The sequence below is a fragment of the Danio rerio genome, chromosome 2 (assembly GCF_052040795.2).
Source record: "Danio rerio strain M-AB ecotype USA chromosome 2, GRCz13ab, whole genome shotgun sequence".
Taxonomy (NCBI): Eukaryota; Metazoa; Chordata; class Actinopteri; order Cypriniformes; family Danionidae; genus Danio; species Danio rerio.
This window is the reverse complement of record NC_141022.1, coordinates 42,093,746-42,112,627: the sequence shown is the minus strand read 5'-3', so window position 1 is coordinate 42,112,627 and position 18,882 is coordinate 42,093,746. Positions and strand designations below refer to the sequence as shown.

Here is an 18,882-nt window from a genome sequence, read left to right as displayed (position 1 = left end):
TGGTTGGAGGCTTTAAGAATAAAAAAATTTTTTTTGAATGTGCATGCTCACAGAGATTGTTTAAAAGGGTAATTCCTGCAAAATGAAAATTCACTCCCCATTAGCTCACAGCAAGAAAATCTGAAAAGTTCAGAGCTAATTTAAAAATATATGGGCCTATATTTGACACTATTTTGTCTTCAAGAGGAGAAAGAAATTCAGATTTGAAATGAGTAAATAATAATTATAAATAATGATAATTATATTATTCATTTTCTTTTCAGCTTGGTCCCTTTATTAATCTGGGGTCGCCACAGCGGAATGAACTGCCAACTCATGCATCACGTTTTTAAGCAGCGGATGCCCTTCCAGCCGCAACCCATCCCTGGGAAACATCCACACACTCATTCACACACATACACTACGGACAGTTTAGCCTATCCAATTCATGTACCACATGTCTTTGGACTTGTGGGGGAATCCGGAGCACCGGCAGGAAACCCATGCGAATGCAGGGAGAACATGCAAACTCCACACAGAAACGCCAACTGACCCAGCCGAGGCTCGAACCAGCGACCTTTTTGCTGTGAGGCGACAGCATTACCTACTGTGCCACTGCATCACCCATATTGTATATAAAAAATAATAATTAAATTTAAATGAATGTCCAATGCTTATCTTTGAATCACAGATGCAGTGAGGACACATGTCCATACTACACCACTGATAAAATCACTGATAAATCTCCATTTTAAACAGTTAACAAAAACAAACAGCAAATTTTCACCACAATAAAAGGCAAAAAAGCCAATACTACATGCGTGGCCTAAAATTGCATATACTGTGGGCTAAAGACAATAAAACCTCTTTTTTCACATGATGTTATTCAATCCTTAGCTGTTTACTCATGGGGACTTTTGGGTTATCACAACAATGCCTTCACACACAAACATACATACGGTTTGCTGTAATACACAAGTATAAATGTACACCTCCAGTATTTCAGGGACTTTCGAAAAGTGCAGTCTTGCTGCTGTTCCTTCACCCACTGCCTTAGTGGGCCAGATATTTAGTGGTCTAATTATCAAGGTTGGTGGGCAATTTCACCTTTGCGTCCCTGAGGAAGCGGAGAAAATGCAAACCTGAAAAACTCAGTTAGCATATACACTATTCCAGATGTCTTGTGGTTGAGCAGCAGACTAATGATCAGTAGCTTCATTCGGAGTTGTGCAGGATTGTAGGCCAATTCAGCAAATGAATCTTTAATGAGGACATTTGTGCAGTGAATTAGTATGTTAATAGTAAGTTATTTTTGCTCTTATTCTACTCGTGTGATAAATCTTCGGAGTTACTTTTAGAAATAGCTCATCTACGGTATAACTCTGTTTTACGAAGCATGTCAAGAAGACTTTGTGTTTATTTGCATGTTACAAGATGATGAGAAGTTTTACCTAACTTTTACTTCCTATGGATGTGTGGTAGGTTTTCACACCCTGCCTATTTAAATACACAGCGCATTGCGTAATAACCTGCGCATCAATTCATTATGTAACTCAAGGACAGAGCGCGCATTCATAATCTCTCTCTCTCTGAATCATTTCGAATCCTCCTCCTGCTCTAAGTGAATTTTAAAGCAATCACACTCTCTCTTTGTCTCTCTCATTCAAGTCTAATATTTCCTATGTCAGGCTTCTCAAACGTAATTAAACCAAATTTAATTGAACAGGATATGCACTGGAGCTCATGAATAATTAACCAGCCTCAAATCAAAAAGGCTGTGGCTTGTTTATTTGCCAGCACTTGTGGGTAATGCGCTAGTTTAAACACAATCTCGCGCGCGTATCGCAGGATTGAAGTGTACGATAAGCAGGGTTGACTCACAGGTGCAGTGGCTCGAAACAACCTTATTTTCTCCACTTTCATTAGATCAGCTAAGACACGTCAGGCCCTGCTAATAAATCCCACAAAATTTTACGCAATCCACACTTCAAATGGAGTGATTTCCAAGGTGAACCTCGCTGTAAACTTTTGTCTGTCTTGAATTGCGATCTGAACTCTCGGTTTCCATTATTGACCTTGCATTGTAAGTCTGTCACACTGCTCGGGAGTAAGTGGAGTAGACACTGTGTTTACTCCCTGCCAAGCTCAGTCCCTGTTTGAAGAGCCTCTATGGACAGCTCCAAAGCAGAGGCAAACACAGACTAGGACGCACAAGTAGCAAGAGTCAAAAGTCAATTTAGTTAAGAGGTTCTTTAAAAAAAAAGAGAGAGAGAGAGAGTAAGAGCATATACACATCAGGCCGCACACACATCACCTCAAAACATACTGTCTTTATTCAAATTTACAAAAAAGAAAAGGAAAAAGTACAACAGAATAAATACATTTTAGTACACGCCATCGTGACATCTCAGTACCAACAATTCAGTCCAATAAGAAGGCAGAAACCAGGATGAATGAAGTACAGGAACTCACATGGGACTTATTCAATCCTCTAAAGTGGTGTTTCTCAACCACATTTCTCGCGGACCACCGGCTCTTCACATTTTCCATGTCTCCTTAAACCAAACTCACCTGATTCAGATCATCTACTCATAATCAGAGACTGAAATACCTTGAATGGGTGTGACAGGCAAAGGAGACATCCAAAACATGCAGTGCTGGTTGTCCTCCGGGAACATGCTTGAGAAACACTGCTCTAAAGGATTAGTTCACCCAAAAATGGAAATTCTGTTTTAATTTCTCACCCTCGTGTCGTCTCAATCCCCTGAGACTTTTCTTCATCTTTATAGCACAAGTTAAGATGTTTTTGATGAAATCCTGGAGCTCTCTGACCCTTGACATTTAAAGTCAAGAGAAGGAACCAAAAACATTCCTGTGACTTCAGTGGTTTAACTGTAATCACACATAGATCCAGGAACACTTTTGTGCACAAAAACCCTGTAAATGATCTTATTCACCAATGTTTCTCTTCCTCATCGTGTCATTATTAGGGTGTATTTTACTATAAGCAGTATGATGTATTGCTATTAGAGTCAGCAATGCAACATGCAAGCATAGTATTAACCATTAGAAGCTTTTACACATACAGACCTTTACGGAAAACTACTGACAATTTTCTGGAAAGGGGTTATGTGTGAACAGGTCCTTTTTTGAAAATACCAGTAAATTAGTTTCAACAATTTTCCGGAAAGACAAGTTGTAACTTTATCGATAATTTGCCAGTATGCTGCTCTGAGTGAATGCAGGAGGGAAACTGCCTGAAAGAGCGCATTCACGATTAGAACGTGCTGACGTGAGACATCTCCTTCAGCCAATCAGAACATTTAGACGCAATCACATCCATGTTGTTTATGAAAATAAAGGTCTTTGAATATTTTTCCAGACACATTTTGCTACTAGATGTTAGTCAGATAATGTTTCTATGTTCCTTCTTAATGCCAACTGTGTCAAAAATTATCGATAAAAAGCTTATGATAAACCACTGTTTACCTTGTTTCAGTAAGCGTCAACACACATATTATGTACATCTCGACATGGGATAGTGTTCCTCCATATGTTTTCATCTAAGTTGTACACAATAATTATCCACCCACAGAATTTGTAATGTAGTCAAATGTGTAAACTTTATCTGCCGTTGGCACCTCTGCCTTTGGATGTCTCTGGGACAAAGCAGCTGTATGAATGCTAAAGCTTTCAATAAAGTTGAAACCATTAAAAAAAAAACGGACCTCTCTATGATTACAATAAAAGCGGAGCTGTTTAAAAGTCATTTCGGGTTAATAATGTTAGAATTTACCAGTATTTTAACTAATTTAGTTTTTTAATTTAGCATTTTTGAAATTACTGATAAAGTCATTCCAGAAAATTTTCACTGTGTAAAAGGGGCTATAGTAAACATGCACCAGAACCAAAGGAGAATGTAGGCAAACAAAGCCACAAAAGTGTTCTTGGAGCTTGGTATGATTACTGTTTTGGGTTCCCTTACTGAACCTCCCTCATCTTGTTGTTTATGGAGGGCCAGAGACATGTCAGATTTCATTTAAAATATCTTCATTTGTGTTCTGAGGATAAACAAGGGTCTCAGGAAATTAGAATGGCATAAGGGGGATTAATTAATAAAGAAAATTTCATTTTTGGTTGAACTAATCTTTTAAAGAGTCACCCCATGTCTACACTGGTCTGCAGGGATGGCAGCACTAAACAGTTAAAGCAAAACATTCACAGCCATATTCTGTTTTTGGAATTAATGGAATCCACTTTAGACCGTATCACTAGCAGGGTTTACATGGATTAAAATAATTAGTTTGTAATTGGACTTGCAGACCTGAATAATAATTAAAAAATCACTTGTAACTACTTCAATCAGAATGAACTGCCCAAATTGGGGATTGTAGAGGGACGTTTAAATTTGTAAAAAAATCTGCAATGACGTTAAAATGGCATTTTATGCCAAGAACAATATTGTCCCATCAGTCATTGCTTTGTATGCTTTTTTAAAACCAAAGCAGTAAAAAAAGCAGTAGTATGTGCATCATAAACCAGTATGTAATCTGTATATTTGTGTAATGATGTCAAAAGATCAAATCCAGTTTCAATTTTGTGAAGCCACATTCACTCACTGCATAAATATACTGCTTGCCTCCTGGTTTATTCATGTTACTTTTGTCATTGTCATTAACACTGTCTGGAATCTTTGATCAGAAACAAAAAGAAGCAAAAACTGCCCACGTTAATGTAGCGACTCTTTTTGTTTTTGTCAAATACATCGCACCACTCTCAACCAGTGCAGACACAGTGTTTGATCTAATAGACTCCAGGGGGAATTGTCATTGTGTAAATATACTCTTTACAATACAACAGTATTGACACTGATTGTTCATAATCACTTTAGGCTCATATTTCTGACAGAGCATGACATCTGTTGGGCTGTTTGACAAGGTGTGAGTTTGTACTGCATGATGCCCCCTGGTATTAGTGTGTAGTGGTTCAGTCCAGTCACAGTGAGTCCACAGTGTGATTAACCGGAATAATCAAAGCAGAATGTGTGCTCAACCCAGAAAAAGGACTTCACGTACATTTATCTGGAGCTTTTGCATTCAAACCAAAGAAAAAAAAGTTCCATTAGGGCAGAGTGACACATCTGAATCCGACATTGTACTGGTAGATATTAATCAGCGTCAGTCAATCCAGAGTCTTCCAGTCATATCCAGTGGCTGTAATATAATATAGTATATTGTCCTCCGTTTTCATTGTATTATTCTATTATTTTTTTGTTACTTACAGACTACAGTACTGTTGTCACTTTTTCACAATGGCATTCAGTGATATTTACATTTAAATGCATTTACATAGAACATCTTTTTTTCTATATATATTTTGATTTCTGTCCAATAAAAAACAACAACAACGTTTGTAATCTATTTTCGAACATCATGTATAAAAGTGCATTCTAGCTGAAGCAGATCTGTCAGCTCTCATAAATCACCTTCTGTTTTGTACGTGGGATTTTATTTTAATTTTTTTTGACAATGATTGTGCATATGCTTTGCACAATTTTAGCATCACTACATTTTAATTTTGTGACTTTTTTTTTTCTTGGACAACTTTGTATACAATCTGTTCTTGGCAAAAAATGTGAGTCATTTTGAACCCTGACAAGTAGACATCCACGAAGCAGAATTTCCAAGCAGGGTTTAAAATTGATGTGTGTTTGTTTTGTCTGTGTGTATGTGTAAACACCAAGAATCTTTGTGCAGACACTTATTCAGGACTTTACTGTAATATTCAGTGCTTTCTTTTGAATAATTCAGTTCTCTTGCTTTTGTGAATGTATAAACAATTTCTGTACAAATATTAATTTCCCAACTCCCTCATGTGTTGCCGCAACTTTTCATCTGTGTTATTCCGGCCTAGCGTTTCTCACTCCTCCCCCGTGGCACCATTGTCTAGCTCGTCACAAATATCCAAAAGTTCAAATTTCTCTCTTCCTCTGTCGTAATTTAATGTGATCTGGTATACAGTGAACTTTGCTTTTCGCTCACCGCCAAACACACTCACGGAATGTTAAATGCTGGCTAAAGAAACACTGTGCTCACACGTCAGCTTTTCCGCACTTATTGCTTCAAATTGCATCAATCACTCTCTCCACTGCCTCTGCTCTCTCTGTTCATTTTTCCTTGTCTTCCCTTATTACCTTTCCTCTTCGTCTCTCCCTCTTTACCCTTCACTTTTCATTATTCCGCCTCTTGTTTCCTTTTAATCACTGTCCCACCCAGCCCCTCTCCATCTCTCTTTCTCTTTTTCTCAGACATTGGCCTGCTCCTCGTCTCCAGACTGCTCGTCCTTCTCTTCCCAGTCGCTTTCCTTGTGCTTTTTGCTGGCCTCCACATCTCCTTCTTTATCTTCTCCGCTCTCCTTCTCCCTTTCTCTGAAAAGCTGGGCTAATTTCTGGAACTGTGGGCCCCAATCTTCTAGACCTGCTCCCCAGACGTCCTTCTCGGCATCTTTGCCACCCTCGCTGTCCAGGGAGCTGAGAGACCCGGCGCGGGAGCCTGTGCCCTCCAGCCCATACACCTGCACCGAGTCGTATGGTGGCTGGGAGGGATCAAAGGTCACCTGCGCCAATCGCAAACGTAGGAACTCGCCAACCCTCAGGGCAAGGGATTGGGCTCCTCCGACTGGTGCCCCTCTTCCTGATGCATCAGGTGGTGGGGGCCATGCTCCGCCATACCCTAAAATGCTGCCAAATGCCCCCCTGCCCTGACCGGGATATGGAAGGAGCTGAGGCGTCATATCCCTCCTTCCTAACGGATACCCAGTTATCCCCACCCTTTCATGCCAGTCTCCTATGAACCCGCCACCCTCTGGATACATCCCGGTGCTTAGTGGAATGCTGGCTTCTCTCTCTGGTCGACCCACCACGAACCCACTGCCCATCTCCAGCCCACCCCGTCCCAAAGTTCCGGGGTAGTCTCTCTGTTGCTCCCCCTGGAGGATGGTGGCGTAATTTGCACTAACAGACTGCATTTCGTTGCTCCCGTTAGCTGTGTCTGCCACCCCATTGTGGTTAGACTCAGAAGGTGCTGCGGTGCTCCTATTTATGGATATACTGCCCCGTGAGGAGTGGCGTCCTGCTCGGGGGAGCGTGGCGGAGTCGCATACCCACCCGCTGGTTGTGCCTGGCCCAGCGATAGAGCCAGAACGGGTCAAAACCAGCTCTCGGTCGCGAGCACCCGTGTCCGGCTGGACCTGTAGGGGACGGGGAGGAGCAGGAGGGTTAGAGCGGGAGGTAAGGATGAGTTTATTCTTCTGTTATTCAGCACAGGGACGTGTTTGAGAAAGGATTGTTAAAGAGAGGGAAAAGAAAGCAGAGAGAAAATTTGCAATGAGCAGGTGAAAGCTGAGAGAAATGTGATAACGATGAAGTGAGACTGCAATGTGTTGTGGAGCACGAGTAGTGGAAGGAAGTGACAAAGTCAGACAGATGGAAAAAGGAGGAAGAGTTGATAACAGATGAAACAGGTTAATTGAGCTCTAAAAAGAGCTAATGCTACACTGTGAGATGAGGATGAGATGAAAGAGAGAGTGGGAGACAACATGTGAAAACACACCTTGACTGGAAGCTAAAAAAAAAAACAAGCAAAAACGAACCTGCTGGCTAAAAACTAGTTGTTTCACATTTGAAAAAAAATATATGTATGCTAGAGCGTCCTCTAGTGTCCAGTATGAATGACACAGAAATAACATTCCAAGGTATATGCTTGAGGTCTTGAACTGTCCACTACCCTGCTTCAACACATCTGCTTGTGTCTTTTATCTGAACCTGAAAAGCTTAATCAGCTGCTTCAGTGTTTAAATATAGCTGAGCATTGCAAGACAGTGGACATCCAGGAGAACAGTTGAAGTGTGGAAAGTATAAAAAATGAAAAACATGAAAATTAAGTTTTATCTAAAGATACTGGACTTTTTGGATACATATAAATTATTGTCAAAATTATCAATATCATAGCAAATTGCAGAAAATATTATATAATTGTAAGTCCATATCGCCCATCCCTACCAAAAAATTAGGGATGTTAATACTTTCAAATATAGTATGTCCTTCCAACCACTTCGAATGTTATCACTTGATTGAATGGGCTTTATCATTGGTTGTCAGTTGACAGATATGGGCCATTAGGGGACTTCTGCGACTACCCGTAGGCTTAAAAAGTTGTTATCATACATCCACATAGTTAATCAGCTATATTAATATAGAAGACTCCAGATCCAGATCTGTTTTTACATTATTGTGACAGTTAGCTTTCAGGGTGAGGCAGGGGTAGACGTTAAGAAAATACAATTAATGGGAAATTTAATAAATGATATAAATAATTCTTGTGGTTAATCAGCGATACTAATAGAAAAGACTCCAGATTAATATCTGTTTTTACATTACTGTGATGGTTGGGTTTAGGGTTGGGGTAGACATTTTTTATAAAATACAATGGGAAATTTAATAAATAGTATAAATAATTCTTGTTAACTTCTAGCTGCTGTCGTATATGTGATCTATAGCTGATTAACCATGCAGAAGGCCCCTACTGGCCCACATCTATCAGCTTATAATGCCCATTCAATTGAGTAATAATATTTAAATCGGCTTGTCCTTCTCTCTTATAATAAATATAAAATAAATGTGTCTTTTTCAGTCTGCAAATACATTCAAATAGTGCGCTTCATTGCATAAATGTGTACATGTATAAAAATCAGACATTAGAATTCCCTGGCTTGCCTCTTAAAAAGCGCGACGCTATGCATAAATTTCCATGACAGCAAATAACGCACATATTGTATTCATCAAAAAGTTGTACAATCCTTTAATTACATGCTGCTTTTGCCATTTCTGAATACACAACCTTCAGTGACAACTGTCTTGGAGAAACACGCGTCGTGAAATGAATATTAATATTAATTTCACAACCGTTCTCAAGTCTCCAGTTCAATGAATGTTTATTAGACATAATACATTCATACTGATTTGATGCTGCTGGAGTGTGACTGAGAAGAGCGTCTGTGAATTAAAATTAGCCATACAGGTTCTTTTTTTTTAGTTCACGTTCAGCTGTTTAACTTATCCAGCCAAAAGCAACAAGTAATTGTCTCATTTGTTTAAAAGCCCATTAATTATTCAAATTGATTTTCCTCTAGAGGATAAAATTAGTAAACTCCATCTGGTTTTTACCCCAACATTGGTTATTAAAGCACCTGAACATGATGAATCATGACTTAATAAAGATAAATTATGTTGTGTTTTTTTACCCAATCCAGATCCTGGCCTTGGCTCTGACTCTGCTGGGCATCACTGCTTACGGCGTCCTTTGGCTCGTTTTTCCTTGGCGTTCCTCCGTCAGATGCGGTTGCTCCATCCTGAGACGCTGTCCCTTCTTTAGAACCAAGACCGGCCTCTGTGGTTGGCATGTAAATGGCTCCTGGCTCCAGAGGGCCAACTACAGCCGCCTGGTTTTGAATGACTAGAGAGTGGTCCGGTTGATTCCCAGGGAGGCGGTAGGCCAGTTCGGTTAAACCAGGCTCGTAGGGGCCCTGTGAGCGGCGAAGCACTGGCAGGGTGTGGCTGCTATAGCAAAAGCGGCCATATAGAGGAGCCCCTTGACTGGCGTACTGTCCAGGGTCCAGAGCTCCAGCCTGAGCCCAGCTGCTATAGGCTCGAGCCTTCTCCTGAACGTGTTGAGAATAACGTCTGGGGAGACACAGAGTATCTCATGAATGGATAATGTATTTAGTGTGACAAACAAAGGTAAAAAATCATTCATTTATGTCTTGTGACTGTGTTGTTAATAAATGTAGCCTGGCTAATAAAATTAATTAAAGTTAAAACAATGGAATAAAAATGAAATACATAAATAACCTTGGTGTGACTAAGATGTGAATGATGTTTAATGGAACATACTGTAGGGTTGAGGGCAAAATTATTAGCCCTCATGTAAAATTTCTAATATAATGGAGCAAGTTTTTTTCACAATACTTCAAATGTTATTATTTCTACTAAAGAAAGTCTTATTTGTTTTATTTGATCTAAAATAAAAGCATTTTTAAAATAATTTTAAGGTCAATATTATTAGCTTTTAGCAATATTTTTTCGAATTGGCTACAGAAAAAAACAGTTATACAATAACTTTCCTAATTTCCCTAACTTGCCTAATTAATGTAGTTAACGCCTTTAAACTGCACTTTAAGCTGAATAAAAAATATAAAATAAAAGATGAAATAAATCAGTTATTAGAAATTAGTTTTTAAAACTATTTTGTTTACAAATGTGTTAAAAAAATCTTCATTAAAAAGAAATTGGGAAAAAAATAATAAAATAATTCAAATATAACAGGGGGGCTAATAATTTTGACATCAACTATATATAATCAATGGATGTTCCATGTAGTCTTGGGCATATAAAATAATTTTAAATATGTATGAAAATAAAAAAATACAATAAAAAACACACAATGAATAACCATGAATATGAAAAATATTTAATAAAAACACTATGGGCCCCATCATAAACCCGGCGCAAAAAGGTGCAAGACGTTTTTGGAGCGATTTGTTGCTATTTTCAGACCAAGGCAACCGTAATTTTCCCGTTTGCATTTAGATTTGTCTACCTTTCGGGTTTTGGAGACGTATGCATCAACATATGTGGCATAAGAATAGGATGTGTGTTTGGATATAGCTCAGTTTTTTAACCACACTTCATTATTGTTGTTCATTTATTTGTAGGAAATTAGAACAAAATTTAGAAATAGTTTTCAAACAAATCTTTGTGCTTAATAAACAAAATTTAAATATAAAGGCTGATGGATGTACTTATTGTAGTGCGTACAACACCGTTTCCTTATCCAGGAAAGTAAAGAAGTAAAGAAAAAGTAGAGAGGACGAATGGAGAAGGCTCATTCTTTAATCTCGCTGCAGATGGTCTGTTTAAACTGTTTTCTCGCTGGTGAAGCATTCAGTTTTTTCCATTCAGTTTTTCCACTAACAAAGTCCCCCATGTAAAAAACAAATGCGCCATGGCGTGATGCAACTGACTCTTAAGGGGGAGATGAGACTCTGATTGGTTTAATGCACGTTATGCTCAAAACACACCCTTAACTCACTACGAGAATAAGCACAACCCTGTTAGACTATGAACCCTGGCACCCCAAACCCCAAATTGTTTTTGTCCTTAAATTAGCAAAAGTGGATTCTGACATTCCCTTAATGTTTTTTGCACCATGCGCTTGATGCTTTGTGCCTAGATTGATAAAATAGAACCCTATATCATGAACCGAAATGTATTTTAGCCAATAAAATAGAATGATAATAATAAAAATTAAATAAATAAATAATTAAAGTCAATTTTAAAACAGACTAAACTCTAAAAGTTGTTATTCACTTTAATTATTCACCTCTGCAATAGCAAATGTAAAAGCACATGCATTTGTAGCCATTTGCTTTAGTTAAGTTTTAAATAGGATTTTATAATTATGTTTTACTTTTGTTGTTCTCAAGTTTGGTGGCAACCTCCAGAGAGGTGATGTGATAAATGTGATAAAACCATAGGTGTCTGAGTCAGATGGTGTGGTCTGCAGGGAGCAAATGCTCTTTAGGCCTTCCTCTGCATTCACTTTCTGTGAGCCATTTACAGCTCAATTTAAAGTGATGTTGCATTTCTTTGAAGATAAAGACAATGTGAAAATTAAAGCTTAAAATAAGTTCATAGCAACAAAAAAACAAATCACAGATTAGGTAAAAGAAAGCTATTTATTAAAATAATGTATTTGTATGTCTGTTTTATCTCATTTTCCAACATTAAAGGCATAGACCACTGTAAAAAAAATAATTATGTCATTATTTACTTATTTCAAACTTTTTTTGAGTTTAATTATTCTGTTAAACAATGAAGAAGATATTTTGAAGAAAGCTGGAAAGCTGTAACCATTGACTTCCATTTGTTTTTCCTATGGAAGTTAATGATTACAGGTTTTTTAGCTTTCTTTAAAATATCTTCTTTGCGTTCTACAAAATAAAAAAGACTCATAAAGGTTTGGAACCACTTGATGGTGATTAAATATCCATTTTTTGGTGAACTATCCTTTTATATCTTCATCAAACCATATGCATATTGGAAACAAAGTCACAACTTCATATGTGTTCCACTAGAAGAAAACCCAAAACCTCAGAGTGAATAAATGATCCTGAAATATTAATTTTGATCTGAACCCTCCCTTCAAGTGACTTCAACAAGTTTTTCATCAAAGTACAGACCGAGTTTTTCCATTGCTGTACCAGACTAAGCGTACAAAGTGTTTGATCAGAGTTTAAACACTCACATGTTCCTGCTGTCCAGCGTGCGATACCCTCTGCGTGTGCTGTGCGGAGCGCTCTGAAGAGCTGTGATGTCAAACGCAGCCGTATCCGCCTCACCACCGCCTTCATCGTCATATGTAATGATGTTCTCTCTAACATCATCCTCTTCTAAAGGCGAGAGCGAGTCCCGTTTCTGCCGGCGCAGAGACAAAGACAGAGCACTGACAGCTACGGAGAGGAGAAACACAGAGGAAAAGAGTGAGTGTTTGATGAGGCCATATGTATTAAACAAGGAAGATGTGTGTGTTCGTGCTGGTTGACAAATTTTTGCAATAAAATGCAGGGTGCTGCAGAAAAATAGATACCCAATAGACACATTAGGGCAGCTGGCAAACTAACTCTTGCACGGACTGAATAATAATTATAATAAATAACAATAATTATATTCAATAAACACAGAAGCTCTGGTGAAAATACTGCAATTTGATTGGTCAGGCAATGTGTCTAGTGGTCTGATATTTTCTACAATTTTAAAGTTGTCATTGACAGTGATGTTTTATTGAATGATCATCAATTTTTCTCAAAATTTCTCAAAAATCAAACATTACTGTCACCATCTTCAGATTTTGATGATTGTTTTGTATATTTAAGCAATATTAGGTATTTTAAAATTTGTTTTATTTAGTGTATAATGTTAGTAATAATATTGTTTAATAAATTTGGCTGAACTGTGTTTTTTGATATATATTTTTTACAGTAATGTTATATATATATATATTTTTTTTTTTTTAACCTCAACTGCAGTTGTTCAAGCTGAATTTGTCATTAAAATATTAAATATTAATGACCCTGTACATTTTTTGACATTTCACATTTAACAAAACATTTTATTTTCAAAACCTGTTTAGAAAATTATAAAGCCTCATGACATTCATGTTTATGACAGATTTATGACAAGTTATGTTGTCTTGGCAATCTTAAGTTGAAGCCTGGTTGTATGTATTTGTTTATGTCAAGCCATCTTAACAAATAATGTCATCTCTGCAAATTACATAACTGAGCAAGTGACACTTAATAACAGTTGTCTTAAGCATGCATAAAATTTCATTCACATTTATGAGGTGTAATGTCATGATCATAAAGGTTTCATGACACTCTTATGAACACCTATTCAAGTAAAATGTTACCGATGGTTATTTTTTTCTCTCAGTAGAAACTTTAAGATTCTATATAAATGTAATGTTTATATTTATTTTTCTATTTTAGTTGCTTTAGTACGAGGTGAAAATTAGTTAAGCAAATAAAAATGAGCACCTTTTCCATGGCAACTAGTTAAAAAAAGATTAATTGTACGATGTATAATTACTCTGTTTCACTTTATTTGATTTCAAGTCTATTTGGTAGATTTCTGTTAATTTTACATAAAGTTTCATGAATTATCAATGTATTTTTTTAGTGTTTAGTTTTAGCAAAAACTAAAAAGCAACATTTAAAACTTAAAAAAACATTTAAAGGTCCCATAAAGTGCTTTGAAATATGCATTTTTATTCAATGTTTGACGTAATCGCAACCAAAACACGGAGGGCTTTATTATACACTTGGTGTAATAAGGTGCAAGATGTGTATGGCATGATTTGTTGCTTTTTTCAGACCAGCACAACTGTCATCTTAAGTTTTCCGCCACATTGTTTAAATAGCAAACCAATTTGCGCCGCTTTGTGGACTCATGGGTGTTCCAGTCTACAAAGGAGGTGTGTTAAGGCATTGTTAGCGCGTTGATACTTTGAGGAACTGAATTAGACTGCGCCATCGACCAACTAAAATCTGGTCTAAAAAGTAAAAAAAATTTGAGCACACTAGTGTCATGGTTGTGGATTGTGCGCACTTCCTGGTGTGTCTATGTTATTGTCACGGGGTTTTGTTTTGTTCCATTCATGTGTTTTTTTTTTCTCTTCACTTCGTCCATTGGTGAAGTTTTTTTCCTTGCCACTGTCGCCACTGGCTTGCTTGGTTTGGGACTTGTGTACTTAGGGACTTGCGGATTTGTGCATTGATGTATTTGCTCTTCAGTGTTTGGACTTTCAGCAGTGAAAATTAAACCACACTAAACTGAACTCTGAAATCTGGACTTTACTAGAACTTCTATGTTAAGCTGCTTTGACACAATCTACATTCTAAAAACGCTATAGAAATAAACATGAATAGAATTGAATTGAATTAAACTGAAGTTTAGTGGTGTGTTGGTGTTGTTTTGTCACATGACATATTGATTTGCTGATCAGCTGTGTTGATTAAGTTACAGCAGCTGGGGCTAATTATCATGAGCACTGGGTGTTTGTATCATTGTCGCTCTTGTCTATCTCAGGACCTCTAGCTGTTTCTGGACTGCTACTTAGATCTGGACTTCTTCGGCTTTTCAATTCAGAATGTTTATTTTCTTTCTCTGTTTTTGACCTGTTTTTGCACTGTTGGATATATTGGATCCTTCCTTGTTGTTCTATTATTTAGGGGAATGTGACAACTAGCTCATACATATCCTTAAAACTAACAGACAGACACTAACATCTAAACAAGCTTATTTTAATTTCACAGGACCGTTAAACACTTCAGATTTGTTTTTATTATTGTTTGTTTGTTTTTGCATCCAATATGTAATATCAACTTTATTTCAATGGACAGCAAAGAATTTGAATAGATTTAAATGTAATTTTAGTAAACTACATCAATACATTCATTCATTCATTCATTTTCTTTTCTGCTTTGTCCTTTTATTAATCAGAGATCACCACAGCAGAATGAATGCTAACTTATCCAGCATATGTTTTACGCAGCTGCAACCCATCACTGGGAAACACACTCTCATTCACACACATAAACTACGGACGATTTAGCTTACTCAATCCACCTATAGCATATGTCGTTGGACTGTGGGGGAAACCGGAGCACCCAGAGGAAACCCATGCGAACAAGAGCAGAACATGTAAACTCCACGCAGAAATGCCAACTGACCTAGCAGAGGCTCGAACCAGCAACCTTCTTGCTGTGAGGCAACGGTGCTACCCACTGCGCCACCATGTGGCCAAGATCAATACACATACAGTAAAAATAACAAAACAATTTTAACCCAAATCTGTTCTGTTTGGTCTTCATCAACCGTTCATTATTTATTTTTCATAATGATTCCCCTCAGAAATGAGAGGGTTCATCTCAAGGGGCTATCCCATTGATTCAATTGAAATTCCATAATGACTATACATTATCACACCTGACTACATAAACCTTTACCACTTGGAAGGTATTAAACTTACCCAAAAGAGTGGCCACACAGGCTAAAATGGCCAGCAGGGCGGCAGTGCTGAGTCCAGGAGAGGGTAAGGAGGAGTGCTGGGGCAAACAAACCGTCTCCCGGTCCCACTCTGCCTCACTCTGCTTCTCCTTCTCTCCAGCCCGTGCTCCGCCCCTCAGACAGGGACACACAGACACCGTCACTGTCCCCGTGCTGGTCAAACCAGAAAGCCCGTCCCTTAATACCAGCGGGACATAAAGGGTGATCGAGGATGAAGTAGAGCGAGACAGAGTCTGCAAAGGTGATGCCAGCACCAAGCTAGCAGTGGGGCCTGGAAAAGAGGAGAATAATAGCAAAGAAATTGAGAAACACAGGAAAAAAAATGGAAGGCTTTTAGATCAAATTGTGCTCGATGGAACTTTAATTTAATTGAACTCAATCGAGTGCACTTTAATTCCATTGCCGCTCGTATAACATTTGTACAGACCAGTGAGTCCAAATGCGGCATGAATGCCAGAGCACATTTCGTCTGTGTGTGTCGGGAGAAGATAGATGTGGCAGAGAAGCAAAAGCAAACAATGGGGAAAACAAAAGAGCAGGGCACAAAGCAGCCACACAATGCGGTCGCAGACACAGACTAACGGATCAAGAGAGACGCCGATGCACAAGGCTGGATGGGAGAAACAAATTGTGGAAGAGACTGCAAACCTCCACTCTCCCTGATGCTGAAGTTGAGGGCAGCGTTGGAGTCCGGAGGGATGTTGAAATGGACGGCGCTGTCATTTCCCCCCTCGTCTCTATCAATCGCCCGCAACACCTGCACCACCTGAGAAAATGAGATAGGAGAAAGATGGAGAGAGAGAGAGAGAGAGAAACAAAATAAGGAGCAGAGCCAAAAGCGAGGAAGGAGAGAAAGGGTAGAGGAGAGCGAAAGCGTAATGGAAAGAGAGGAAAGATTTGTTTAAAAAAAAAACTGATGCACATTTTAATCTCAGATATCAGCATTAACCTCGCCGGCACCTTTGCAAATAGGTGACTGGAGACTGATTAGCCCACACCGCGAAGTCAAACAATAATTAAGTCTGACCGAGTACTAAGCCTTGGGGAACACCCAAACATAGACGCAGCTCTAAAAACGAGGCGCCGACTCCAGAGATCCACTTAAACTAGAAATAATCATTCGGCGGGCTGCTTTTTGCAGTGCTCCCCCCTTACACATTAGGGAGAAAAGTTAAAACAAAAATGAGCCGTGCGATGCAGATCAGAGCTGAAGGCGATTGTGCTGAGGCATGAAAAAGGGTGTTTTTTTCCTTGTGATTTCAGCGTTGTACTGAAATAACGTCAAGTCGCATTAGTAGTTTGCACAGGCTTAAGGGTCACCAAACTTTCTTCGCCACAAAGAAGTTACACAAGCTTCCACTTAAATACATAAACAAGCAGACATTCACAAAGAGCTTTTATTCAAAGTAAATGACTTGTGTTACATCAAAAAAGGGATCTTTTCTATCTCTATAAATGGTTTTCTCATAAATAAGTTGTATCGATGAAAAGCAACACACAAAAGAGTACTGTGTACAGTATGAGCTTCTTGTATATAAACTATTTTATGAGAAATAAATGCTTTTATTTAGCAAGGACGGATTAAAATGAACTGTGTAAATGTAGTTTATAATGTTACATAAGAGATGCATCTCAAAGAATATTCTATTCATCCAACTTTATTCACCAAAAAATCTTGAAAAGCACGTCACTGTTTCCACAACTCTTTTCAGCATTGATAGTGAAAGGAAGTGTATCTATAAATGCAATGTAAATGAGCACTAAATTGGCATCTGATTTTTTAAGGACTTTCACATTTTAAAGCTTAAAATGATCTAACTCCTATAGCCCAAACTGAATATGCAGAGACCAGGAGTGGGTTTCCCGATAACAGTGTCTCTTAGATATTGCACGTCCTCTCTGTGTGTAAAGTTTTGAACTCTCATTGCAATTTCATGTGTGCTTCTTAAAAAGGTCTATACCAAGAGCTTACTAGAGCACATTCTATGTGCTACTTTACTACTGCTACTATGTGCTACATGGATTATACCTTCATTTCCAATGAGCTGAAATATAACCTCACATGGAGTAATATATAACTTTACAAATAAATTTTTTTTTATGGTTTTAAGATTCAAACATTTTATAGCATAACTTTGGTTAATGGAACTGCAAGCATTTTAACAGAAATAAGAATAATGTCATGAAAAGTGCTTATATGTAATTTTAAAAAAGTTTCATCATTGCAGTGTCCCTCTCAGTGTCCCAGGTTTGAAAAATACTAGCAGTAATGGCCGGATTGAAACACATCCTTTACTCAAGGCACATTAATGGTTAATTACATGTGACACAAAATTAATTTTTAACTTTTATTATTATTTACTTTTTCTTTCTGTCTCTTTCTCAACCAAGCGGAAAGAAGTTTTTAATAAAAGAGTAATGTAAAAACGCAACAACTTTAGAAAGCAAAAGCAAAAGTCGACTTCCAGACATTTTAGGAGATTTAGCAAGACTGGCCAGAGTCGCCGGACGAATTTTTAAGCCTCAAAAAGTCACATCACTGTGGGTCTCTGCAGAGCATGTAAGACTCTCTGAGGAAGTGTTGTTGACAGTTCTCGCGCATACACAATGAGCAGTACAAAATGTGTAGGGCGAGAGAAAATTTTCCACTGGTTAATCAAACGGCATGTGCGGTTACTACCTTTGGCGGATCCGAAAAAAATTGTAAAAAGATTACAATAGTGGTAAAAAAAAATTAAATTTACTTGGGTGACCGTTAATATACCTGGGTGGCCCGTCCAAGTAAACTATATTTGTTGGAAGCACTGCATTGTTTCAGTTTCACGTGCACATTAACTTATAAAAAACACCCAATTTTGTTCCAAAACTATAGCAAGGTGTACTGATAACACTTCTTCAACTTGGCAAAAACACTATAAGCTTTCATTTGACTGCATTCTGCGAAGACAGCAGAATGAAAGACAGAAAAAAGGACACAAGCTACAACAGCTTAACAGATGCACGCCACCCAATTAAGAATCAAAGAAAAGCATGAGTCAGGCAAAAAAACGAAACGTACAGAAACGTGGAGTAGGCAGGCACTCGAAATGTATAAGGAACTGGAATGAGAAGCAAAATGGATGAAAGCCAACAGAGCAAAAGATGAGCAGATTATAATGTATATCTATAGAGGAGATGAGAACGAGTGAAGCATCCTCTAAATGGGAATAGCAGTGATT

General features: G+C 38.1%; 1 protein-coding gene across 5 annotated transcripts in view; it reads right to left on the bottom strand.

Annotated features, from left to right (window-relative positions):
* Positions 1-2,289: 2,289 nt before the first annotated feature.
* Positions 2,290-18,882, bottom strand: part of cdh24b (cadherin 24, type 2b) — a 267,633-nt gene continuing 251,040 nt past the window's right edge. For 2 of the 5 annotated variants that reach the window (XM_087238461.1, XM_087238462.1), the window contains 5 exons: positions 16,313-16,430; positions 15,627-15,935; positions 12,342-12,546; positions 9,280-9,718; positions 2,290-7,287 (listed from right to left, as the gene is read on the bottom strand). In XM_087238461.1, the coding sequence (XP_087094587.1) occupies positions 6,283-7,287; positions 9,280-9,718; positions 12,342-12,546; positions 15,627-15,935; positions 16,313-16,430 (2,076 nt within the window). In that variant the 3' untranslated portion in view covers positions 2,290-6,282. 5 annotated transcript variants of the gene reach the window in all.